A 27,686-nucleotide genomic window follows, 5' to 3' on the forward strand; every position below is an offset into this window, starting at 1 on the left:
TAGTGGAGAAGCATTAAACATAAATATTAAAATAATAAAAATGGCATTATTTGAACACTTCAAAGCTAAAATAACTAATACTTTGCTTAGCGATGAACCTGATGAGCGTATGGAGAAAAATGGTATCTTTAATATTTTTGAAAGAAATAACTGTTCCTTGGATTTAAAGGTATGGCTATATGTAAGTTTGTTTTTTTTTACATTTTTTTAATTTTGTACATAAAATTATATATATCAATAGTTTACTCGCCAAATAATGATCAATTTAAAACAAAAACAGTTTAATACAACTGAAATTTATGGTGTATCATCATCAAAAATGATTCCTTTGTCTGTTGTTCGAGTAATCCCTGGGAAATCGTTTTCGGGAAGATGACACATTTAATTTTGATTTGATTAAATTGCGGTTGTCAATCAGTTCCGCGAGTCTTCGTACGATTTATGTGATGGGATGGGACAGTTGCTGACAGTTACTATATGGGATATAATTTAATATAAAGACAACTTATTGGTCTTAATTAACAAGTGCAATAAAATGTCATCATGAATGTTACTAGAGTGGTTGGTGGCAATGACCGTGGTAAATTTAAACCAAACCTGTAACCCCGGGTAGACAAAATTATTATTATTTCTACTCTAAACGCAGTTAAATAATTAAAGTAACTAATTTGTCCTAAAAAAAAAACAAGGGTTCTCAAAAGGAAACGGCCTTTCCTTATTTACAGGCTGGGTTTCAAATACGGTATAGATCACAAACCAAGGGCGGATCCAGATTTTTCATCAGGGGGGGGGGAGTTGTTGGTTCACACACTTAGATGAGTTTTTACTCACCGCTTGAAAATGTCCTCTAATGTTTTGTAAAGGTTGCTAACAAAATTTAATAATTGTTAAAATGGCAACTCTAGCTATCAAATTATTTAGAACACTCATATGAAAGCATTCCAAGATTCGAACAGTTGTCTAAATATGCCATATTTAAGAGCTAAGATACAATAGCTTAGAGGGTTTTTGGTGCATTTCGTGCCGAAATGTAGGAAATTGTTTTGAAACGTTGCCTTATTCCAAAAACAAAACACACTTTTCTTGTGTTCATTTATATTAATGCGAAGAACGCTAAAAAAATTTGAAAATCCAGACAATGAGAGAGGATCTGAATGTAAAAATGTCGGGCTTTTTTTGACGTAGTTTTTTCGAACTCAATTTCCGGGAATCTCTTATTACTATCGTTATCAATCTACTTACTCGTATTTGGATCTTATAAAAGCGTCAACAAAACTTAAAAATTGTAGAGACAAAAAGGTTTGGTTCTTGAATTCAAGGAAATAGTTGTATTTAAGAACATAATTTATCTAAAAAAATTAAATTCAAACAAAGCAAGGTAAGTAAACAAATAAGTTGGGAAGAAGAGTTGAGTAGTTCTTACAAATTAAACGTTTTAAAACTTTTATATCAATAGATATAAAACTTTTATTATGTTTTTAACTTAGCCATTAGTTTAACAAAAGTGTCACTTGCTTTTTTGGGACATTTGTATTATTGAAATTCATGTTTGAATCTCAGTTCTAGAGCATCCAAAGCAAATTCAATTCAAAAGTAGATTTATTTAATTTTTTAAGATCTTTTGTATTCAACAGAAAACCAAAATGAAATGCAAGACTGGGTCGCAAGAACTTGATAATTTCTTCCAAAAAGTCTGTTAAATATAAATAAATATTGCCTATATTTTAAGATTTAAAAATGTACCTCTAAAATAGGTCCTTCTCAAAATTTAAATGCCATTTTATTTGTCAAAAAATCTAGGTTTTTTTCGAAAATCATATTAAATTTTGTCTTAAAAATATTTTTGGTATAAGCACTAAATAAAGAGCTTATGAATATACAGTGTCGAGCAAAAGTCTTGGTACCCGTGTGGGTATTCTTGAAAAATGAGTTGTGTAAATGATATAAAGACACAATTTTCAATTTATGTTTGATTTATTCAAGTTTAAGTTTATTTAACAAATTAACACAAGAAAAACAGAAAAATATCCTTCAAGGATCTCAAAAAAGTTAAAATAAAAGTATTAGTCCCTAACAACAATAGTGCAAAAGTCTTGGTACCCTAGAAGGACAAAAGAATTTAATTCGGTTTCGAATGTTTTATGTTAAGAATATAATTACCTAATATTTTGTGGGAAAACCTTTGAGCCTAATAACCTCTTTTAAACGATTGGGCATAGAGTTCACAAGTTTTGGCGTGACATCTGACCCTATTAATTGCCATTCTGATACCGGGAGCTCTTTAAGGTGGGCTTTGCTCGTTATATTGTGTTTTCGAAGTCGTTTCTCTAAGACATCCCATAAATGTTCGATTGGGTTAAGATTTGGGGGGGGGGTGTAACTAGCATGTAGGGCGTGTTGTAGAAGAACCACAACTTTACATTTGTAGCCGTATGCTTGGGATCGTTATCCTGTTGGAAGTAATATGTGTCTACGATCCCAAGTTTCTCTGCACTTTGTTGTAAGTTTTGTTTTAAGATGTTCAAATAAACTTCCTTATTCATAATTCCATTAATTATTGTCAAATTCCCGACACTACTGGATGATATACACCCCTATACCATTACACCACCGTCACCGTGTTTCACATTTTTAATTATGTTTTTAGGATTCAAGGCTTCGCCTTGTTTTCTCCACACTATAATCCTCCCATCTGAACCAAAAATGTTGAATTTCGACTCATCGGAGAATATTACGTTATCCCAAAATTCATTTCATTTATTTTTATAATCCTTTGCAAAGTCCATTCTTTTCTTTTTATTTATTTCACTTACGAACGGCTTTTTACGAGGTATGCACGACTTAAACAAAGATCTCTGGAGCGATCTTGCAACTGTCCACGGAGAAACTGTTTTATGTAAACTAATCTGTATATCGGTAGCAATCTTTGGAGCACTTTTGAATGGACCATTTTTTATTATACTCGCGATTTTTTGTTCATCTCTTTCTGTAAGCTTGCGCGGACGACCAGACCTGACTTTATTTTCGTTTCGGTTTTCTTTATTGTAACGGTTAATCACATTTTGTATGGTAGGTTTGGGTCGTCCAACTATTTTATTAATATCCGCATAACTTTTACCTTGATCATGGCAATTAATAATAATTTGACGCTCATTTACCGTTAATTCTTTTCTAACCATCGCTTTTTTGGTTTTAAAAAACAAAATTTCTTTAACCTTAACCTGCACGACCGATCGCTTTGTACTGATTGACACACACATGTCATATTACAAGCTTCATGTAAAAAAAAAAAACAAAGCCAACAGGACCGTTACAAATTTAAACATTTAAAACTAGTAAAGTGCAGAAGTACCTAGACTTTTGCACTACTTTTTTCATAGATTTCAAGGTTTTATTATTTTTTGCTAGAAAATAGAATTTGTTTTTGAATTATTTCTATTGGTAAAACAAAGAATAAGGTTTTATCATAATAAATAACTTGATGCATGAAAATTAAGTCCTTAAATTTTCTTTTCTTTCAAAGCTTTTAATGACATGGCACTTTGAGTACCATGACTTATGCTCGACACTGTATGAACATTTTACATTTAAATTTCGTAAAAAAATGTTGTCCGCTTTCTGAGATATCGAGTTTTGTAAACAAAATAAGTATTTTATTATAAATAAAAAAAATAAAGTTTTGATCATAAAAAATCATCATTAATTTGATCATTGACAAGAGCTTGCACAGAAAGAGGAGAATTTTGAAATCGTTCCATTAGTTCTTGAGAAAACTTAAAAACTAAATAAAGGTTTTTTGAGGGTACCCTTCTGAAGCAATACGAAAATATGTTTTTCTTGTAGAAAGAAGCCAAATTAAGAACACAAAATTCTGAGAAAGTTTTAGAACAATCACATGTTTGAACCAAAAAAATTGTGTGGAGACTGCTGTTATTTTTCGTATTAATAAAATGATAAAAACTCCTTACACTAATCAGCTGAAAATCTTAACTTCAATCAACACAATTGTTTGGACTGTAGGGGCCAGGAAAGGCAGACAGGCGGAAGGAATCGAGGTATACACTTTTTTCGACTTCTCTACCGCCGTAATGTCATATTTGATTAAAAGCTCTACTTCGAAATTGATTACTTATGCAAAACTTGCCATATAGTTCCTATACGCCGCAAATAAAAATCACTTCAATGCTCACTATCTATGTGTGTCAAAAAAGTTTAATAATAAAATTGATGGCTAGTTTAAGGAATTTAAAGGCTACTTAATATAAAATTCATGATCTCTTATTCAAGGTTTCTTCTTAAGAACCTGAATATTTGCTCTTTTTCTTAGAAAATTTTTTATGAAAATAATTTAAAGCATGACTAAAGTTTTTCAAGTTCTAAATTTAGCGAAAATAAAAATTTGAGTTGTTTTTGACAGCAAACCACTTTTTGGTAAATGTCGTTAAATTACTAATACATAAATCTTTAAATGAAATCTTTACTTAAACAACTTAACTGTATAAGCTTCTTGGCTCATATGACCCCCCCCCCCCTGAATCGTCAATTGGTCAAAAGTTGATGAATTTGTTCTGTGTTTTAGGAATAGGGCTGAATATTTGATTTATATTATGTTTTTGGTCCAATATTCAGTCAAAAGTAGTACTTTTAGCAACAAAGGTTAAGGAAGTAAAATACAAAATGTGTTTTCATATACAAAAAGAAAATAATTCAAAATATAATCGGGGTCATATCCATTAACGCAATACGATTAGTTTTGAATTGAAGGGAATTCATACGAAAAATCAAACAAATTATCTCTCAGGGGGGGGTCGTAGGGGTCATGGCCCTGGATCCGCCATTGTCACAAACTGTACTTAAAATATTGTATACCAAAGCTCTGTATGTACAAAATTCTATCTTGTATTGTCAAAACTCTGTATGTCAAGGATCTGTAAACTTCTATATGGTCCAAGTTTTGTATTCAATTTGTTTTGTCTGACTTATAAGTTTTCATCACTCATTGGTTTTTTAAAAACTAAAGAGCATTGACATACTATACATGGACTGCTAGTGGTGTGAAATTTCCATACAAAATTTGAATAAAAATGGTTCCACTTCAAATTAGCTACACTAGCCCTTTCAAGCACAGTGGCAAAAAAAGTTATGAAATATTTAGCGACATCTGTTTGTATTTAGTTGAGATAAGCTTTTTCTGACATAGAAAGTACTGACATCTAGTATAATTTGTTGAAGACAAACGATGCCATTTTTTTGCTGTGAGCAGTGCTGTCGTTTTAAAAATATCAAGAGTAGTATTTTTCAATCATTTTGGGGAGTATTTTCTTAAATAAGGAGGAGTAAAACAAAAAAAAAACAACAAACACATGCTTTGCCCCTGAAAAAAATTAAAAACTGAAAATAATAATGTCCAAATTCGAAGTTAATTGGCCCATTGCGAAGGTTAATGTTCCAAAAACAGACAAATAGAAGGATGTAATGTCGTACTCGTACCAAATTTTTGCTTTTACTGCTCAAAGGCCAACATTTTAAAATAATATAGTTGAAAAAAATAATTTAAATTCATCACTTTTTGTTTATTAAATAAGAAATTGACAATTGACATTATATTTGACATCAACATACATGTTTGAATATTCATGAATAAATTAAATTCAATATTGTAAATTCGATGTTTCATACATATTTTCAGTTACAAACATAAAGGTGCCAATTATAGCTACGATCGAAATCGATCCAGACGGTATTTCCCTTTGATTTAAAATGAAAATTATATAATCATCCATCGGAAATCACACAAAGAATTTGTTTTTTGAGAAAAAAAAGTGTAATTGCGCATTTATTTTTTCCTACAACGGACGGAAATTCATTTTCCTGAACAGCTGATACTTTATGTTCAAAAGTGAAACGAATCGTTCCACTGATTTGTGTTCCAATTTCACACAATTCCAATGATAGATTTCTGTCAGTAAAATTTTATCGTTGGATTTCAATCGGGAAATTTTTTCAATGACAGAAATGTTTAAGGATAGCTATAAACAACCTGTCAAAAAAATTTCAATGTTTGTTTTCAATGATGAAAACCAATTATAGGTATAACTATCGCCTTATACAATGTTTTCTAATTCTCGATTAAAGTTTTTGATGGCTCCCATTTTTCGGTGAAATTGTTTTAAAGAAGTTCCTTAGCAGTTAGTAGGGCATTCACCATTTCTACCTTGAGTAAATTTCTTTTTTATCTTTTATAAGGCTTACATCTGAAAATTTTTATTCTGCTGTTGCACTGTTATTGGGACATTATATTTTAATTTTTGGTTTTTATTGGAAACCAAATACAAATTTGTTTTCCGTTTTATTTTGATGAGTAGTTTTCGTTCGTGGGTAGAGTAGCAGTTGACTTTGAAAAAAGTAAAATATTACTATAGTAGCAAGAACGACAGCAGTGGTTGTGAGCATTAATTCTAAATATTACACAATTTTTCCGTTAAAAGTGGAACCATCGCGATGGTTGTTAATTGATAAAAAATAAAAATCTAAAAAAACATTACTCAAAGTTGGTAAAAATTGAATATCGATTCAAATATCTTTTCAAAAACTTGAAATTTAGGCTTCAAACTAATTTTATCTTATCAGAAATATTGTTTTCAACATTCTGAAAAATCTTGAGAAAAATCGAATTGACAGTTTTTTTACAAATAAATGTATAAAAGTTGCTAAAAATTGATTTTCGACTCAAATATCGTTTTAAAAATTGTAGATATTGGCTTTAATTTACTTTTATCTTTCAAAAAATATTGTTGTTAACGTTCAGTAAAATTTTGAAAAAAATCGAATCTACAGTTTTTGTACAAAAAATTAAACACCTCAAAAAAAATTTAACAAAAGTTGGTAAAAATTCATTTTCGACTCAAATATCTTTTCAAAAATTTAAAATATTGGCTTCAAACTAATTTTATATTATAAGAAATATTTTTTTCAACATTCGATAAAATTTAAAAAAAAATCGAATTGACAATTTTTTTTACAAAAAAAAAAACTCTGAAAAAAAACAATACTAAAACTTGGTAAAATTGAGTTTCGATTTAAATATCTTTTCAAAACTTTGAGATATTGGCTTTAATTTACTTTTATCTTTCAAAACATATTGTTGTCAACATTAAGTAAAATTTTGAAAAAAAAAATCGAATTGACAGTTTTTTTACAAACAATTAAAAACCTAAACAAAATTTAACAAAAAGTTGGTGAAAATTGATTTCCGACTCAAATATCTTTTCAAAAATTTGAAATATTGGCTTCAAACTAATTTTATCTTATAAGAAATATTGTTTTCAGCATTCGGTAAAATTTTGAAAAAAATCGAATTGACAGTTTTTTTACAAAAAATAAAACTCTAAAAAAACAATACTAAGACTTGGTAAAAATTTACTTTCGACTTAAATAGCTTTTCGAAAATTAAAAATATTGGCTTCAAACTTATTTTATTTCACAGAAAATATTGTTTTCGATATTCAGTAATTTTTATATAAAATTCCAACAGTCCGTTTTTTCATAAAATATAAAATCTACAAAAAATATTACGCAAATTTGGTAAAAACTGAAACGAGTACATATAGACAAACTTTTAAGCAAGACAAATCGACAGACGGGATGGGAAGTTATCAGTGTGGGTCGCATCCCAGCCTCTTTTTTGTTTTTGAAATGAGGGTCAGTGGTTAATTATTTAAACCGTATTTTAGTAATTTAAAACCCATGCGAAGGTAACTTCTTTTTAACCACTGTATAAATAAGTTTGTATGTACAGTTGTGTTCATAAAAATAGCAGTGTTTTCCAAATAAAACAAAAAGGCCTTCAGTATCAACGTTATAAAATGGTTAATTAAATTTTTAATAACAAACTAAAATATTTTATTCATAATAACAGAAAATAAGTATTATCGATTTTTTACCCGTAGCTTTGTCACAGTAAAAAACATTTTTTAAATACTCGTATATGGCTGTTCATAAAAATAGCAGTGCATGACAAAGTACTATTTTTATTACGTAAGAAGTAAGAAAAACTGTAATAAGTTATATAAAAGTAAATGTTAGCTTACAATTAGTACTTTGTTGAATAACCATTGTTTTTTATGACTGCTTCGCATCTACGTGGCATCAAGTCCACTAAAACCTGACACATCTCGATTGGTATTGCGTTCCATGAAACACGCACTGCTTCCCACAATTCATTCGAATTCCTGGGTTTCAATTTATAAACTGCGTTCTTAACATCAATCCACAAATTTTCGAAGGAGTTAAGGTCGGGGGATTGAGTGGGCCACTCCATAACGGATAACGTCTGCGCAAACCATGATTTTGCATTTTTCGACGTATGCTTTGGGTCATAGTCTTGTTGGTATACCCAAACCAACGGCATTTCCTCTTCAGCATAGGGTAACATAATTTTCACATACTCGGTTGCATTAATTATACCACCGATGAGATAAATAGGCCCGACCACGTAGTATGAGAAACAAACCCATATCATAATTTTTCCACCACCATGCTTCGCTGTTTTTATAGTGTACCGTGGATCGATTTCTGCACTTAAGGGTCTTGTCACATATTCCCGACGACCCTTGGAACCAAAAAGGACGACCTTGCTTTCATCGCTCCACAGAACATTCCTCCATTTCTCTTTTGCCTAATCTCTATGCGTTTTAACAAACTCCATTCTCTTGGCCACATGCCGTTTCGTCAAGAATGGTACCTTGTGTGGACTTTGGGCTGGTAACTTCGCTTATAAAAGATGTCTTCGTATTGTGACAGGGTTAACAGACAGTTGAAGTCCATTTCTTATTTTCCTAGAGCCTATGAAAGGGTTCTGTTTTGCTAACTGAATATTTTTGTTGTCAGTTCTTTCAGTAGTCATCCTTTTCGGGCCTCGCGTTTTCGGTTTATTTTGCCATTTTAAAGCGTTACTGACCATTTTTGCTGAGCAGCCTAGAATGTCTTGAATATTTTGGTAGGTTTTTCCCTTCAAACGCAGTTTTCGAATAAATTTTCGAATTTCTTCGGTGCAAAGTCTTGACCGTCCCATTGTTTATTTTTGAGCTAATATTTATTAATTTTTTATATGCTAGTATGTTACAAATACTTAAAACTTTCTATAGTAAAATATTCACTTAACGAAAAATAAGAACACATTTATTTTTTAAACTTTTTAATTATAAAATCAAAAGCACTGCTATTTTTATGAACACTCTATATCCAGAGAATTTGAAATAATGTGTGTTCACCGGGAGAAAAAGAGTATAACTTCAAGCTAAAAGTTTCTTATATGAAAACGACCGTTAGATGCAAGTAACATGTTAATTTTTTTTGTAAGAATTTACGTCATTTAAATAATTGACAATCTATAAAATGTGATCAGCACTGCTATTTTTATGAACACATCTAGTAAGACTAGTTTAAAAATCAAAAATATCTTCGATTTTCAATGCAACTAGGTTAGAGCTTAAAAACATACCGTATCGTTCCACTGATTTTTTTTTCAGTTTTATACAACTCCAATGACAGATTTATGTCGAAAAAAAAAACAAATACACAATTGGAAGATCTTCCAATTTTGATCGAACTGTCAAAAGTCTTCCAGTAGCATCCAATTAGGTGACAATTGCCAATTTTCTATTAAGAAATATTGTCCGTTTATACGGTTGGTGGATTTTTTTTAAACATTAGACAATTTTTTGGTAGAATATTGGCTTACAATTGCTGCCAATTTTGAATCTTCCAATTAATAATTGTCGGTCTTCACAACTTTAGAAAACAATAGAATTGGAATACAATTTTCTCGGCATATGATAGAAAATATACAAATTTATTTTATAAGTGATAACAAAACGCGTTGTGAAAGAACATTTTTAAAAAAATAATGGGGCGATGTTTGCTACGGTAGGTAGAAATGGCGATCTAAAGGCAACCTAGCCTGAGATCCAATTAGCTCTGTAGTGCACCGTTTAGAATCCAAAACTCGTTTGCCCTGTGATAGAAAGGAAAAGATTTATAGAAAAGCTTCATAGCCATTATGTTAGAGCCATTTTGTCGCATTGAGAAAAAAGATTAGGTCTCTAATCTTTGTCTCAGATAACCCATCAAGTTCGTGAAAGAATGCTTTCCAAAGTATTTCATTCTAGTGTTTGCTAAAGCAGGACATTTGCAGAGGAAATGGATTATCGTTTCACTTTCTCTTTGGTCACTATCACTACGGCAAAAGGTGTTGTAAGAGATACCCAACTTCTCTGCATGAACTCCTATAAGCCAATGTCTGGAACCAACCGCAACAATCCTGGCTATGTCTTGCCTTGGCCTGCATAAAAGATCGTTTGTACGGGTTTTGTTATAGGTGGGCCATATCTTCCTAGATATAATGCAGTTGGGTAAATTGCTCCACCTTCGGTTGGATTCAGTTTGGTGGATGGAAAAGATTTTACCCTTCATAGCACCAAGAGGAATGTTAACCATTTCCGCAAGTGAGCTATGAAGGGCCGATCCTTGCCTGCCTAGCTCATCAGCCCGTTCATTTCCCACGATACTACTATGGCCCGGAACCCAGATCAGGGTGACACCGAGGTTAATATTCAGGCTCCCAAGCTCATCACGACATTGCTGGACCAATTTAGATGAGGATGTGGCCAAGTTAATGGATTGACAGCTGACTGACTGTCTGTGAAGATAGCCGCATTTCGGTTTTGGTTTGGGCTTTGTTTAACTATCTTACATGCCTCCCTTATTGCCAGCAGCTCAGCCTGAAAAACGCTAGCAAAGTCAGAAAGCCTAAAAGATTTAGCCAGAACCAACTCCATCTTTGAGCCGTCAATAAAAATGGTTGTGTCGAAACCTATCGACACGATGTCATCCTCCCAATCTTCTCTGGATGAGAAAATAACCTTAAAACCCTTACTAAGGCTCAAAGTAGGAGTGAAGTAGTCAGTGTCCACCGAGATAATATCTGAGGGAATCAATTTCGTAGGTTTGCTGTGACCATAAGGTTTTGACAAAGAGCTGTTTGATTGCTTCAGCCTAATAGCTTTGCAGGAAACTCAAGCTGTTCTCTGAACCTTCTTTAGCTTATCAATATTATTGGCTTTGCTAAGAGCAAGCCACCACACAATCGACTGAAGTCCCCACTTTTTGCCGAAAGTTTTGCTGTAGGCGTCGAAGGCAACACAGGCCTTCTTAACCCTTAGGCGCTCCAAGGTTTTAAGCAAAAAAGATGTTAAGCTTATTGGTCTGAAATCCTTCACGGATTCGTGACCTCGCCCACCCACTTTCGGGATAAAAACTACTTTGACCTGTCTCCACGATATGGGCACATGTTTAAGAAGGAGGCATCCTTTGAAAATTTGTTCTAGACATGGAGCTGCCGAATCATGCAACTTTTGAAACATAACTTGCAGTATGCCATCCATGCCTGGGGATTTATATGGAGAAAAAGTATTGATGGCCCACAAAATATTTTCTCTGGTTATAACGGAATTAACTTGCTCCACATGAGCTACGTTTAGCTCTGTAGTTTCAAGCGGTTCGGGGTTATCACTCTCGCACCCCGGAAAGTGCGTCGTTATCAGTAGCTCAAGAGATTCGGCTGGAGAGGCTGTCCAGGTTCCATCAAGTTTTTTTAGAAATGAAGGATTACAATGTTCCTTCGATAAAACTTTGCTTAGCCTTACGGAGTCCTTTATGTCTTCGATTGATTGACAGTATTCTCTCCAGCCTTGTCTTTTGACTGACAGGGCTTGCTTGTACATTTTAAGAGAGTCTTTATACGGTTGGTAAAACTTATATTTGTGGTAGATATTGAAAATAGTCCTCGTTATTTTCCTAAGACTGGACAGTTCTTCATTCCACAATGAAGGAAGGGTTTTAAGGCTATATTTAACTGGGCAAGAGACTCTTAAAGGTTTACTTATAGCAGGTTTTCACCTTTGATTCAAGGTTTCCTACCGATTCTGTGAGATTCGGTAAGTTGCTTAGTTTGGAATTAGCAATTTGACTGAATTTCTTCCAGTCAGTTCTTTTGGAATTTGAAAAAGAATCCACTTGTGATCCGAAATCGAATTCAAACGGGATACTCACTCCAATTCTCGACCTAATAAATTACGGTTGTTTACTAAAGTAACATCAAGCACATCCTCCCATGCATCATAATTTTCCGAGCTCGGAAAGACGAAAGTGGGAGTATTGCCTCTGTTACAAATGGTCATATTATTTTCAATAATAAAATCAAAAAGTAACTCACCTCGTTTGTTGATCTCAGAACTTCCCCAAAGGGTATGCCGAGCATTTGCGTCGCCTCCGATCAGAAGGTTTGCCTTTTTGATTTTAGCTTCGGTTATGATTTTGCACACCTCCTTCGGAGGTGATGGTGCATTATTGGCAGAGTAAAAAGGGGCCAACAGCAAACCCTGTGTATTCTTATCTTCAAATCTGACAACTGTAAGATCGGAAATGCTAAAATTGGACTTAAAAAACCTTTTAAACGTTTCTTAGCTAAAATACAAGTTCTGGGATTACCTTGGTCTTGATCTGCAGTTTTATAAATGAGGTCGTATTGGTTGTCTTGGAGGCCTCGCACCTTGAGGCCGTTTATCCACGGTTCTTGGATAAGGGCATTTTCGAAGTTTTCCTCCCTAAGGAAAACTCTCAAATTATCTGAAGCACACTTAGAGTGCTTCAGATTAATCTGGATGACCTTCAGGACGTTTTTAATTATTTTTAGCTGCAGAGCTGGGTCCCGGCAACTCGCTGGACACCTCGACTTCGCTAACAACATCGTCAACCTCAAAGTTGTCATCAGCTTTGTCGGTGTCTGTTCCCCGACTCTACAGAATTTTAATTTTGGCATTCCTTGTGCCAAAACTAAGTTTGTACTCGGCCTTTTCGAGAGCCCCTAGACTTTCCTCGCTAATCCTCAGAAGGTAAGAGGCGCTGGTCTTCTGATGTTTGCTAAACTCTTGCTAAGTTGTCCTGTGCTTAGGCTATTCATAAATAAATTTAAACTTAAGTTTACGGCTTAAACTGTGTTTTAACTTTAAACAGCAATTTCTGTGTTTGAGTTGTTATTATCAAAGCCAAATGTCATATTTGATTTTTGTTTCAGAAAAGAAATGCTGAAATTATATCAAATAAAAATGTCGATGGATACTCCAATTGAAGAAGATATGGATTTCTTAGAGGAGTTTAAGTTATTTGGTGTACTGCAAAAGAAAAAGAAATATACACAAAACACGGCTCAATTCGTTTGAATTAAGTGCCAATAATTTTTAGGAAAGATATCGTTTGGATAAAGAAACAGTCACAAATTTGTTTACTATTATTATTATATTATACATCCAATTTGAGGAATGACAGCACAAAACAACAAGTTTGAAAATATAACAGTATTTGTTTGCTTTGACCTGTCATTTGAAGTATAATTGTAGTAGAATACAACCTTAAACTGGGGTTGTACTAAACACATCAGGAAAGATGACTATGAATAAGAGCTGTGTTTATTAAATCAATAAGCCTTAAACTATAGATCAAGAAATCACGACTTTAGTAATTCTCTATGAATACACCTCAATATGTATATAAAAAGAGTGAAACTATATTGAATAATGTCCCAAATCCCTTTCAATATTTTTTCTTTGTATAAGTTTATTTTTGCTATTTTTCCAAACGGTGGATTCTTATTTCTTTCTATTTTCGTAGTTTTCAATTCTTCCATAATCCTGTAAATTTGTGTTGTTGTTCCTGCTCAAAAACTCTGCGAATTAAAAATTATACTATGTCGTTGTCCAATTTTTTGGAAATACAAACAAATCGGACAATTTTTTTTATAGAAAATTTGCCGACGATTGACTCACAATTTTGTTTCTGTCACTTTTGACAGATAGAATTGTGTGTTGCCATGGTTGATAGAAAATGGGTCAAAATATTTTATGAAAAATGCCTCAATATTGAAAAACCGTCCGATCGAGTATACCTAGCTTTAGTCTAGATTTAAAGCGGTATTCGAATTTGCACTTTTTGATTAAAAACAAATCCAAGTTTTTGATTCAAATGTATAGCTCTGAACACAGCCACAGCGAAAAACCATCCACAAACCACAATCCTTCCATCAGCTGTTTTCGAGTTTTTTCGAAAATACCATTTCTGACATTCCCTTTCGGTATAAACAAAGAATCAAAAGTGCAACGATAAACGTCATCATAAAAGCAAAATCAGCGATAAGTTTTTCCAACGTCACACAAAAGAAAAGAAGCAAAATCTCAAAAAAAAAAAATAATCGAATACAAAATTACCTCCTTCTCCCAACACATCAGGCATCAGCTACAGCTTCAGCGGCTTAACGCAAAAATCTGATGCGAGTGTTTTTATTTTTTGGTTTTATTTTACTAATTTCTACATAATTTGTTTTATATATGCTGTTATCGCTCTGCCCGCCGCCGCCACAGCCGCAGCAAAAGAATTCCAAATAGACAAGAAAAGGAAAAACACAACGACGACTAACCAAAGCAAGGCAAGGCGATAAAAAAAAGACATTCTTCTTATCGCTGGTGTAGCTGCCATAGCTGTTTTGTTGGTGCTAACGCAGAGTCACAGAGGGTTCTGGACTTGCTGACTACTCATTAAAATAAAATAAAAACTCTGTGTAAAGAAAGAATATTTCCTTATTCTCAGAAACAGAATAAAAGCCAAGAACAATGATGGTAAGGGTGAATATTGTAGTCTTGATTTCCTAAAGAGCACAGAATTGTAAATACCTAGGTTATCTTTTCATAGTCGCACTCAATGCTGTTGGAATGTTGTTAATTGGTATTGTTGTTTAGGGCGTAACACTCGGCACGACTTTGGTGCAACAGTTCTCTAATCAACAATAACATGAAACATATTTTTTTTTAAAGAAGACTGATTACAGGGCGTTTTTTAAAGAATCTTTTTTGGTTTTTGTGTTGCTTTTTAGGATGGAACGGATGAAGCCACTGGCATAGAGAATTTGAAAATTTCAGATTCTCCAAGCAATCAAACTTTGGACATAGCCTCATCATCTAGTCCCTTAGGAGGGGGACTACATGGAGGAGGAGTGCCGAATCCCGGTGATTCGTCCTCATCGACAGGGCAACAGGCTGCGCCCATTCAACTCCCAGAAAATAGCTTGCACGTGGACATATCGGACGCGCTGAGTGAAAAGGATAAAGTCAAGTTTACCGTGCACACAAAAACTACCTTGCCCACCTACAGCAAGCAAGACATGCTGGTGGTTCGCCAGCATGAGGAATTTGTGTGGCTGCATGACCGTTTCGAAGAGAACGAAGATTATGCTGGTTACATAGTGAGTAGTACTTCCAATTTTCCCAAAAAATGTATAATTTAAATTCTTCATATTAACTTTCTAATTCCATTTCCCTCAGATCCCACCTTGTCCGCCCAGGCCGGATTTTGATGCTTCTCGTGAAAAACTACAGCGGCTGGGAGAAGGCGAAGGCAATATGACAAGAGAAGAATTCAAAAAGATGAAATCTGAATTAGAAGCGTAAGTTTTTCTTCCTTATCCTTTCATTACTTTAATAACTTTTCAATGAATTACCATATTCTAGTGAATACCTTGCCACATTTAAGAAAACTGTAGCAATGCACGAGGTATTTTTGACACGCCTCGCACAACATCCAGTTTTTCGCATGGACCAACACTTAAAAGTATTTCTCGAATACGACCAAGATTTGTGTGCAAAGCCACGCAAGAAAATGGCTCTATTTGGTGGGTTTGTTCGATCACTCGGAAAGACAACCGATGAAATTCTATTGGGAGCAACTGTTCGTGATGTTAATGACTTTTTCGAAAATGAATTACAATTCCTTTCGGAATATCATGGTCATTTAAAGGAAGGAGCAGCTCGAACAGAGAAAATGACACAAAAACATAGAGAAGTCGCTGAGTGTCATCAGAAAGTCTCGAATGCTCTGATGCAACTGTCAATAGCGGAAAAGGGTACAATGGAGACATTCTATGCCAAAAGTGCTGAAGTTTTTGAAAAACTTAAGGTAAACAAACAACATTTTTATCTGATCATATATTTTATTGAATTTTTTGTGTCTTGTTTTATAGCATTTCGAATCTAGGGTAGCAAGTGATCAAGATCTTAAACTCGGCGACACTCTCAGGTATTACCAAAGAGATAGTGACGCTGCTAAGGCTCTGCTCATTCGCCGTTTAAGATGTTTGGCTGCTTACGAAGCGGCAAATCGAAATCTCGAAAAAGTTCGAGCGAAAAACAAAGACGTCCATGCGGTAAGTTTCAATACACCAACCATAAACTTAACTACTACCAAAAAGTCTTTTATCCTATTTTAATCTTTTTTCTTAATTCAAATTTCTATCGCCCGCACATTCGTTTGTCCTTAAAAAAATAAAAATCATCACAAATTTTTATATCGTTTTTGATTGATTCACAAAAATTTTAAATAAATGTATGCAGCCTTTGGAAGTACAAGAGGTATTGTCGTCTTCATTTTTCTTTAGAATTTTGTTTTGTTTTAATTTTTGAATTCAATTGATTTTTATTTTCTAAACAATTCGTTATTTACGATGTAGATTTTTATTTTGTTTAAAAATTGACACTTTTACGGCAAATTCCTTGACAAAGTTCTAAAATCAAATTCAAACTCGGTCTAATAACTCTCGGTTTATCTTAGATTCTTATTTTTATAATATTTAAATCTCCAGCATTTCTTTACTAGAATTTCTTTAGAACTCGATGTGAGTTTTTTATTGAGGTTTAAGGAGTTAAATCGATATTATTTTACTTCTTTCATAGCATCCGGTAGGATTTGTTGATATTCAATTCTAACATTCTATCTCCATTCTTTTACCCGATCATTGTAGCGGGTTCCAAGCTGAAATCCTGGCTATAAAAGAAGTCCTATCATGGCTAAGAGAAAAAGTTATAAGCTGCGTTAAAGTCTCTAGAATCTGTCTCCACTAACTCACAAACAACCCTAAATTGTCAATCATCTCTTACGGAGATGGCTTTACAGTTCAACATTCACCTTTTATGGGTGCCGGGAAATAGAGACATTCTACGAAATTGCAAAGCTGAATAACTTGCAAAAAGCGGAACAACTTTACCTCTGCTGGCTCACAATGCTAGCATAGGTATCCTCTTAGCTACATGTAAACTCATGCTATAGCAAGATACCATAGAGAAAACAAACTTCAGGTGGAATAACACCACCACCTGTTTAGCGACAAAACTAATTTAGCCTAATCTTAGCGCCAGGTGCTCAAAACAATTAATCTCTCTGAGTAGATTGCACATTAGCTACGATATTGGTGTCCTGACTGGGCACTGCTTGATAGGAAGGCATACCATTCGACTTGGAGCCCCTGCAAATGGTTTTTGTAGGAGATGCATGGACGAGGAGGAGGAGGAGACAATCTGTCATCTTCTGTGCACATGTCCTGCCTTATCACAAAGACGTAGAATCCACCTTGGAGACTACTACTTCAACGATACCAGCGATGCGATCTAAAAAATTCTGACGTTATTTGTCTCCTACGCTTCATTCGGAGCTCCAATTGGTTCGACGAGTTAAGCTGATCAACTGATCCATGTGGTATCACAACGGACCATACTTTGGTCTAAGTGTGTTGGACTTCCCAACCAACATCCACTTTAACCTAACCATCACAGCGATTCATCTCTGAAAAAGAGATAGTATGCTGAAAATTTGTTTATACCTTTCTCATGGTGTTCTATAATATATTTAAAAAGTCTCATTAAATCTGGTGTCCGCGTAGTAAATTATGGACCGCCAAAATTCGTAAAAAACGAACTATTGAAGTTCCCTAAAAGCGAGTGATTTAACCTATGGTATTTATAGATTGTATTGTTCTAGCCACTTAGATGCTTGAGGAAGCCTAAAAGGCTGTTTCCTGGAACATCTTAGAGTTCTTTAAGTTTATTGGAAAAGTGTACATATGTCTAAATATTTGTTTCGAGTGTGGCTTAGTGTTGGGCAGAGGCATAAGAAGTGGGCTTCTTCATGGCTGCATCCTTTTCACATGTCATCGATAGTAAGTCGCAATTTCTTTTGATGGAACCCAACGGAGCGGGATTTTCTTTTTTTGAATTAAGGCAATAGTTTCTTGGCCAACGCACAAGTTTACAATGAGACGTTTTAATTTACAGGTTTGGGTGCCTATAGTTGAGTCTATACTGCATTGGTTCGATGATGTACCTTTCCTCGCCAGCTAATCAGATCTCTCATTCCCAGGTACATCGGAATGATCTAGCACCCACCGGCGTCTATTGTTATGCTGTGGGCTAAGAACCGTAAGTTCTTGCCAATATATTGGCTTTAAAGACACTATTTAAATGGGTAAATCTGAAAAAGTTGGCAAGATTAAACAATGCCAGCATTCATTAGCAATCCCATTACAAATTATTTTCAATCTTTTATTATCATCTGGAGATTTTCTAAATATGTGAAAATTTTCATATATACTCAAAGTCCAAAAAGTCTCCGAACAGCAGGTTTCTTTTTGATGATTCGAAATAAAATATTTACTATGACAATATATTAAAAACGGGTTTTTAAAAATCACAATCACGATTTTTTTAAAGTTGGTAAAAAGGTGAAGGTTAGGTTAGGTTGGAGTGGCTGTCCAGATGTCATTGACGCACGTAGACCTCAGGGGTCCATTGTGATACCACTAATGAGGTTTCTCATGGGAGAGTAATGAACTTAAACAAACCATTTTGTACTTTTAATAAAGTTAGAGAGACGTTTTGAGTCAATCTTTGTCAGTTCACTGGTATTATCGAAGAAGGGATTACCGAGAAAGTTATTTTATTCCTTCTAATGTAGAGTGCTGGACATGTACATAGAAGGTGTTGGACTGTTTCCTCTTCCTCCTCGTCCATGCAGCTTCTACAAAAGTCATTTGTGTAGACCCCTAGCCTCAGAGCATGTCTTCCTATTAGGCAGTGTCCTGTTATTACTCCAATTGAAGAGCTTATACTGTGTCTGCTCAGGGATATCAAGCCTTTTGACCGTTTTAAGTCTATGCTTGGCCATATTTGCTTGGTTGCTAGGCAGGTGGTACTCTGTGACCATCTAGCATTTGTTGATTCTGGAGCATATTGTTTGAGAAGATATTTGCAAGTAGCAAGTGGTGTTCCTATTTTATGTTTTTGTCTAACATTAGGCAGAAGTGTTCCGTTTTTGGCGAGCTTATCGGCTTTGCAATTTCCCGGAACGTCTATTGGCCCGCACCCAAATGAGGTGAATATTAAACTGTTCAGTCATCTCATTCAGAGATGAACAACAATCGTTGACTGTTTGAGAGTTTGTGGGACAGACGCGAGAGATTTAAGAACGGCTTGGCTGTCTGACAAGATTCCTATATTCTTGCAAGATATAACGTTTTCTTTGAGCCAGGATAGTGCTTCTTTAATCGCCATTACTTCTGCCTGGAATACACTACATTGATTGGGAAGTCTATAGACTGAGATTCAGTTGTTCCGAATAGATACCACTTCCAACTCCGTGATCGGTCTTTGAACCGTCTGTATAGAAGTGTACCGCATCGTCTTCCAGGGGTCTCTCTTTTTCCCAGGAGGATCTTGAGGGGATGGACACATGGAAGCTTTTACCGAATACCATTTTTAGGGTGGTATAGTCTAATCGGTCTGGGATAGATCTGAAACTAAAAAGGTGAAGGTAGAAACTAACTTCTTTTCAACGTTAGTACTTTTGTTTTTACATTTTTTCATAGTACTTTTTTCAAAAAAACACTAAAATTAGGCTGCTGTATGGAGACTTTTGGACTTAGTGTATTTCCTATCTATAAGCCTGGTTTCAACAATTTTATAAAAAAAAAAACTATAGAGCTATTTGTAAATTATTGTAATGTGTATTATTATTATTATTATTATTATTATTATCATCTTTATTTTTACTTGCGACATATAGGAACTATATGGCAAGTTTTGCATTCGTGCAAAATTTCGAGCTCGAGATTTTAATCAAACATGATATTACGATGGTAGAGAAGTCGAAAAAAGTGGGTCCCGCGATTCCGTCCGGTCGGTTTTGTCTGTCTGTCCACGCTCCTACAGCCTAAACCGTTGGGTCGATGGAGTCCAAACTTGGAAGTTAAGGTTTTGGGCAGATTCGCGTTAGGTGTTTTTTTCATTTTTTTTTTTAAGATCAAAACTAACAGTGGCCCCCATACAATTTTTTTGGTCAAAAACCGAAAATTCAAATTTTCTCAAAAACAAACCGATAGATTTTTTTTAAATTTTCTCTAAAATTTTATTTTTTAACTTGGCTTCTTTTTATAAGAAAACCATATTTTTGTATTGCTCAGGAAAGGTACCGCTCATAGAACCGTTATTTTGTTTTTTAATTTTCTCAGCAACTTATGAACTGATTTAAATAATTTTTTTTCTGAATAAGCTCCTATAATGCCTTAACAATATTTGATTAACAAAAATGCGATTTTTAATTGTTTGGATTTTTTAAAAAATATTGAATTTTTATTTTTCAAAACTCTATATCTCAACAACGGGTCAACATTTTTTTACGAAATTCAAACTTAAGACGTATATTTACAATCGCTAAACAACTGCATACCAAAAATATTTTTAGAACAAAATTGGAAAATTTTATATATAAAAAATTAATTTAAAAAAAAATCGCTCTAACGATTTTCAAAATAAAAATTTGAAAAATCAACGGTTTTTTTATTTATAAAATGGCATTTAAATTTTTGAAGACAAACTTATTTTTCAGGTAAAATTTTGAATCTTAAAATATTATTTTTAAATTATTTTAACTGTGCATGAGCCCGAAAGAGCGCATTATTTTGACAAAATTGTAATTGCATTCCTATCTTTCATCCCAATTAATGCATTTGGTACACATTTATATGATATATTTAATCAACAATCTATTTTAAAGAGTCTATCAAGAAGTATTATCTTGGTAACTTTGTATACCTACCTATGTGTTTTTAAAATATTATTCTTTACGAATAAGGTTGTTTCACACGTGATTTACTGGCCTTCGCCTATATAAAAAAATAAATACCTACTTAGTACCTACAAGTTAAAGAAACTGGCCAGAGAGAGTATTTTCTATTAGAATCACTTTTTCAACGCATACACATTGTACCTATTTATAAAGGTATTACGTACAACTTCTACAACTACTGCTTACGTGTCACTTCTTAACTAAAATCCAAAACGCGAAGAGCCTGACTGTAAACAACACATGAACAGCAATTTCTTGTACTTGTTCGTATGCTTGTTTTTTAAAACTTTAGTGAAAAAATAGACTGAACGTAATAACTCCATATGTTTGCGCTGAAAACTTAAGAAGGAATGTAGTATGTACCTTCTAGCCACCAATAACATTCCTTCATTCCTTCATCATAAACATGAACTTATCTATCTATCTGCATAAAGCTAAGCACGCCAAGTGAACTATTCTATGGTCGTTTTAGACATCTACCTGCTACCTAACTACACAACCAATAGGCGATCGCCTTACAATTTAAACATTCATGGTCTGCCTCTTTCTTAAAAAAAAGCAGACTTATGAATGTAAATAAAAACAAATATCGGTAAAAGATCCTAAACAGCTGACTTAAACATGCAAAAGTTTGTTTCATCCCCTTATTAGATACAATATTAAGCCATTTTGTTTGTTATATAAAGTGCGTTGATATAAATAAAACAAAAACAAATTCATCAACTTTCATATGGTAGCTCTTTAAATGAAGGAAATTGTGTTGACTTTTTGGGTGGAAAATTAATTATCTCCCTTATTCTGCTGGCTGCTTATGCGAATGGAAATAATATTTTTCTCTCGCTCCCTCTGAATTTCTCCACTTTCAATTCTAACGCCACGCCCGCCATCGACTCGGCATCTGGTCGCCCTAAAAGTTTCTGCTCATGAGAGTTCTATGGTTTTCAATTTTCAAATACAAAGATCGTGCGGTTTTTTTTTGAAAAACTAAATGGCATTTATATCTTTGAAGGCAAACTTATTTTACAGGTATATTTTTAAATCTTATATAAGTACTTTTTTAAACAGACTCTTAGCATACAGGAGCAAGTTCGTGCGACCCAGTCGTGCATTTTATTTTTTTTTCATTTCAAAAATTTACAAACTTAAAACTAAAGATTACAAGCATGGCTCATGGGCCGTCTGCCGGTATATTTTTATAAACTAAACATTTTGTGAGAGAAAGTACAAAAATTTGGTTACATAAAGAAAAAAGCAATTGAAAAAAGAAAAAGAATAATGCCAGAGGGAAGAAAAAAAAATATATTCGTTTTAATGGTGTAGCTAATTTAATAGATAAATAAATTTATTAAAAAAAAAATATAAACAAAATCTGATTTGGGCTTTTAGTTTAGCTAAAACAAAATTATTAAGTTTTTCAAAAACAGCAATCATTTAATTATGGCAATTATGTGTTAAACAATACATAGATCATAAAGAATTTGCAATTTCAAATGCGGTTTAGGCTTTTAGTTTTTCGAAAACGAAAAAAAAGAAAGATATCTTAAGGAATTTAATGATTAGCAATTTTTCAAATGTGATTTAGGCTTTTAGTTTAGCTAAAACAAAATTGTAATAGAATTATTATTCTAGTATATATTAATGTACATGTTTCTATATGAAACTGCATCTAATAAAAACTGAATGAGTAGACGCCATCCGTTATCTCCATTCAGAACACCTAGACATTCTTCAAGTGACAGAAAACTCTTGTTAAAATAAAGCCGACGAATTTCCTGCAAGATTGGGCACAATGCAACAAGGTGGAAAATGTTTTCAACTTGATTAAGGTTGCACAAAGTGCAGTTTGGGTTGTTACCAGTTCTGTGCAGTCTGTGATTAAGCTGTAACATCTCCGTGCGTGCTTTAAATATGATGCTAATTTCCATTACAGTAAATTTATCACTAAAGTAATTTGATCTCGACACAGACTCCCTCGACTTATCTAGATAGCTTTAGAATGAGTGATCATCAATGGTAGATATACAGTCGTAGAGAGCACTTCTCCACGTATCTAAACTATCAACAGATAGAGACAAAGGAAAGTTGTGTGCCGAGGCCAAATCATACCAGTGTTTAAATGGAGTATACCGGCATCTAAAACACACTGATAGGACCCTCTTTTGCAAATTGTTGGCCGGCCTTTGCATTACCCTCAATATATAATCAGCGTTTGCTTTTAAATTCATAATAAATATTGGAGCAAGTCCCGATTCGATATGTATAGCATAATTGGGCGTGTTAGTTGGGAGTCTAAAGATACGCTTGAAAAAATATCTTTGGACAGATTCGATATCTTCTATTTGCTTGTACCCATAGATTTGGTTGCCATAACACAAACAGCTTTTGATAGTTGCTTCAAACACTTTGAACTTAGACGTAGGATCAACAAGTTTGTTATTAAAAAAGTTTGACCACATACAATTTATTGCAGTTTTTGCAACTCTCACCTTATCTTTTATGTGAACACCAAAATCCAGGTTATGAGTTAATGTGTAGCCTAAATATTTAAACTCTTTCACCACTTCTAAGTTGGAACCATTGAGGGTCCAGTTGCGGTCGGTTCTAATGCTACGATGTTGGGACCTAAAGACCATAATCTTCGACTTTGAGGTGTTTATTTGTAGATCCCATTGATCACAAAATTGTTTTAATTTGTTTATTTGAAGCTGAAGTGTGACTGCATTATCAGTTAAGATCACCAAGTCATCGGCGTAGAGCAAAACTTTAATAGACAAATCACCAAAAGTAACACCACCAGGGATATAGTCTTCAATATCATTTATAAATAGCGAAAAAATAAGCGGGCTTAAAACGCAGCCTTGGGGCACACCTGTATTACAACTAAACGGTTTCGATTTGCTACTACCTATTGAGAGCAGCTGCTCATAGATTCGGATAAATTTTGTCGATAGCCCGATAGCTGCAAGTTTAAATAGTAGAGATCTTCTGTTAATGGTGTCAAATGCTGATTTAAAGTCAACGAAAAAAGAGTAAAGATTTATTTTTTTCTCTAAGTAACGCCTAGCAACACTCGTGAGAGTGAAAACTTGGTCGATTGTAATGTGTATACACTCTTTATCTCTTTTACTATAATATTGTGTTATAGTAGAATAAGTACGTACCAACCGTTTATTTGTAGTAGTAAACATTTGTGAAGAACATTTAGAATAAGGGGCAACATCTAGTGATTAATAGGAGAACTGGCTTCGTTAAGCATCGAGAAACATCTAGTGGTTAGGAGGAGAACTTGCTTCGAGAACGTCCATTATCCTTATATGGGACCATAAGGTATTTGGATAGTGGGTATGCACTGTGTCCTAATATGTGAGAACCTTCTGCTAACTCGATTGTGTTGTTCAAAAGTGATTTGTATATTGGGCTATTTACCCACACATTTGCGTCGTGGCAACTTCCTGGAAACCCAATGAATACGTCTAAGAATCGAAAGTTTCTGTCGCAGATAGCAAGATGTTAGAAGTTAGAAGTGATTTATACCTGCATGGTAATTGTATAGTTTCCTTTACGGTCATAGTAGCCGGATGGGTGACTTTTTGGAGGAGAATGTTGAAATGCGTTCCGTCCACACATCCAATAGTCCACACTATCCATAGTGATATTTTGTTCTGCAGCGGAAGGCCAGGTTATCTTCTTTTTCATTTGACCGATTGCCGAAATGGTTATCAAAAATATGTTATAGGAAGTTCCTTTTCCAATCCCAAATCTATCTTAAAGTGCTCTAAAACTAACACTGCTATTGAAAAGCTTCCATAAAGTTATGAGTAAACATTTTTCTAAAGAAAATCCGATTCGGCCAGTGCGAGATTTCTTCCAAAAATGATTTAATGCTCCTCACAGATCCTACAAATTTATCATACATTATAAATAAAATAGTTAAGTAAATTTAAAACGTGCTTGAACTCACATTGAATGTTGAGCGATCCATCCGAAAATGGCTTTGGAAGACATTATTCGGGTATTTTTCAATTACTTTTAAAAAGTTTTTTATCTTTGGAGTATTCCTCCTGGATGAAATTTTTATGAATGTTTGCATTCTCTTGAGACGTTTTAACCTTGAAATCCGTATTTTTTGAAGAAATGTGTTATTTATCGATTCATTATTATCAATGAAAGTTTTTATTAGTAAAACATCCATCACAAAGCAAAAGTTGTTCTTAAACGTAAAACTTTTTGCCAATCAGCATCGCATCGTAATCAGCTGAGCAACGATCAGCATTGCAAAAAAGCAGTGATGCCTAATCACTACCAAAAAATTTGACGTTTGTGAATTTACCAACAGCTAAAGTACTTTTGTATGTTAAAAGACTAAAGAAAAAAGTGTTATTAGTGACTTAACTGCAGTCCCAAAAAGACTGCAGTTTTTAAAACTCTCCAATTTAACGATTTAGGACAATTAAGACACTATTAGTGCAGGGTTAAAAAATTGATTTGTGGGGAAACCACTAGACTGTCAATTTGTTGGTGTTCAAAGGCTTAAAAATGAAAATGGTAAAAACGACAAGTATTTGTATACTAAATTTTAATTTCTGACCAAAAAATGTTCTGCAAACTTTTAAAAGGCAAACAAAATCGAGACTTACTAAAGAGAGCTTTAGAAATGTGAATTATTTTGAACTTTTGAACTGAGACAACATTTTGATTGCAAGATAATTTATAATCATTGCGCATTGAACATTCTCATGGTATTAATTTCAGCAAAAAAGTGTTAACTAAACATGAAGTTGTTTAAAGATATAAAAGCATTACTAATCCGAGTTCTTAATTTCTTAAACCCTCAAATTTAAGGTTCGAATAAAATGAAGTTATATCTCAAAACTGAGATCTAAACCAGAGTTCAAAAGCTTAAAAATTTCAAAAAGAAATGAGTTAGAACCGAGTTTTAAAGAGTATAACTTTGTTAAGAAATTGGCCATTTGACTTTTGTTTATCAATAAAATAAGAACTTTTAAAACAATGAATTGACCATGGAAGCCTTCCTTATCATTATCACACATCCAATTACACAAGCCAAAGTTACTCCTATGACATCATCATGAAACTTAAAATACACATTATAATTTCTTGTCTTCATTTTTTGTAAACCGTTGAACTTATTCAACAATTTCGTACATTATCTAAAATTTTAACTCAATTTTAACTCATTTAGGCTGAAGCAGCACAGGCTGAGGCATGCGAAAAATTTGAATCAATATCTGCCTGTGGCAAAGAGGAACTCGTAAGCTTTCGTAATCGTCGTGTAGCCGCTTTTAAAAAAGGGTAAATAATTTAACAACTGAAAATCTTACTTTAAAATATTATTGAACTTTTTTTACAGTCTCGTAGAATTATCTGAATTGGAAATCAAACACGCAAAAGCGCAATATGAGTTCTTACGTCAATCCCTCAACGCTCTCAAAGAACTTTAATCTAACTAGTTCTTCAGCAGGAGGACAAGAATAACAAAAAGAAATACAAAAAAAAAACGTAATAATATTTATTCTATTCAAAGATTATCACTGTTATTGTCTTAAAGTCAGTCTATTGCAAATAAATGTAACTTTACCCATGTAAATCCTATCAACTGAGAAAAACAAAACAAAATATAGCCAACATTTTATGTATATTGTGAAAATATAAGAAACAAAAATATTAAACTAAACTAAACAGAATTAATTATGTACTACAACAAATCCTTACATTAAAAATACAATTTTTTTAAATGAATTCAGTTCTCCCAAGCCTCTAAATATTTTTTGTAAAATAAGTAAAAAATTTAATATTGAAAAAAAAAACTATAATACATAAATAAAAATATAGACACCTTTATAACAGAATTGTATGCATACAACTTGATTATTATTATACAGTGAATCGTGACTTTTGTACTTTAAAAAATAAAAATAAATTAATATAAAATAAAAGAAGAAAATAAATTGCTATTATAGTACACTTAAAAGAACCACAACAATATTTAAAACAAAAAAATAATCAAATCATTTTAAAACTTTTTGCATTCCTTCTCTCTTTATTATATTATCTTATGTAGAATGGTTTGATTTGTTTTATTTTGGTGTATAAATAAGTATAAACAAAAATAAATCTAATGTTAACATTTTTTTTTATTTTGCTTTTTCTTGGTATAAATATTTTATAATAATTATTGTTATATTATATATTTTTGTTCTGTTCATTAAATATTATATACATACATACTTTATTTTTATTGTATACACCTTTATTCAAAATTATATGTTATAATTACGCATTTCAGAAATATAAAAATGAACAATTCTAAATATTTGTTGTGTTTTTTTGTTTGTAAGAGAATATTTTAAATAATTGTGCAACAGGCTAACCTTCACTCTAACTCTATTATATTGGATTAGATTAAAATTTAAATATTTTTTTTTTAATCTCTTTAAAGTTATAATAATTATAATGTTGTAAATGTGTCCTAAATCAATTTTACTAAGGCAGCCTTGCTCGCACCTCAAGTTGTAGGTAAAACTATAACTGAAACAATTACGTCACTCGAACATCGACGCAATGCTTCATGCCTTTCGTTGTTCTACAAATATTTTTATAAAAGGTGT

General features: G+C 33.2%; 1 protein-coding gene across 3 annotated transcripts; it reads left to right on the forward strand.

Moving 5' to 3' along the window:
- Positions 1–27,391, forward strand: LOC129949904 (sorting nexin-6). Of its 3 annotated transcripts, none has more exons than XM_056061625.1 (8): positions 1–169; positions 14,984–15,352; positions 15,432–15,553; positions 15,618–16,062; positions 16,127–16,309; positions 16,497–16,514; positions 26,261–26,370; positions 26,429–27,391. In XM_056061625.1, the coding sequence occupies exons 1-8, from the start codon at positions 41–43 to the stop codon at positions 26,517–26,519; spliced, it is 1,467 nt and encodes a 488-aa protein (XP_055917600.1). In that variant the 5' UTR covers positions 1–40; the 3' UTR covers positions 26,520–27,391. The 3 variants fall into 3 exon arrangements, with proteins under 3 accessions (XP_055917600.1, XP_055917601.1, XP_055917602.1); XM_056061627.1 differs by lacking the exon at positions 1–169 and adding an exon at positions 14,236–14,729; XM_056061626.1 differs by lacking the exon at positions 16,497–16,514 and having other exon boundaries at positions 9–169.
- Positions 27,392–27,686: the final 295 nt, after the last annotated feature.

This window comes from Eupeodes corollae, chromosome 3, assembly GCF_945859685.1.
Source record: "Eupeodes corollae chromosome 3, idEupCoro1.1, whole genome shotgun sequence".
In the NCBI taxonomy this organism is placed as follows: Eukaryota; Metazoa; Arthropoda; class Insecta; order Diptera; family Syrphidae; genus Eupeodes; species Eupeodes corollae.

Coding starts and splice junctions, on each gene's coding strand:
- LOC129949904 (XM_056061625.1), top strand. CDS start 41: ATGGCATTATTTGAACACTTCAAAGCTAAAATAACTAATACTTTGCTT. Junction 15,554..15,617: donor ATGAAATCTGAATTAGAAGC/GTAAGTTTTTCT, acceptor ACCATATTCTAG/TGAATACCTTGCCACATTTA. Junction 26,371..26,428: donor GTAGCCGCTTTTAAAAAAGG/GTAAATAATTTA, acceptor CTTTTTTTACAG/TCTCGTAGAATTATCTGAAT.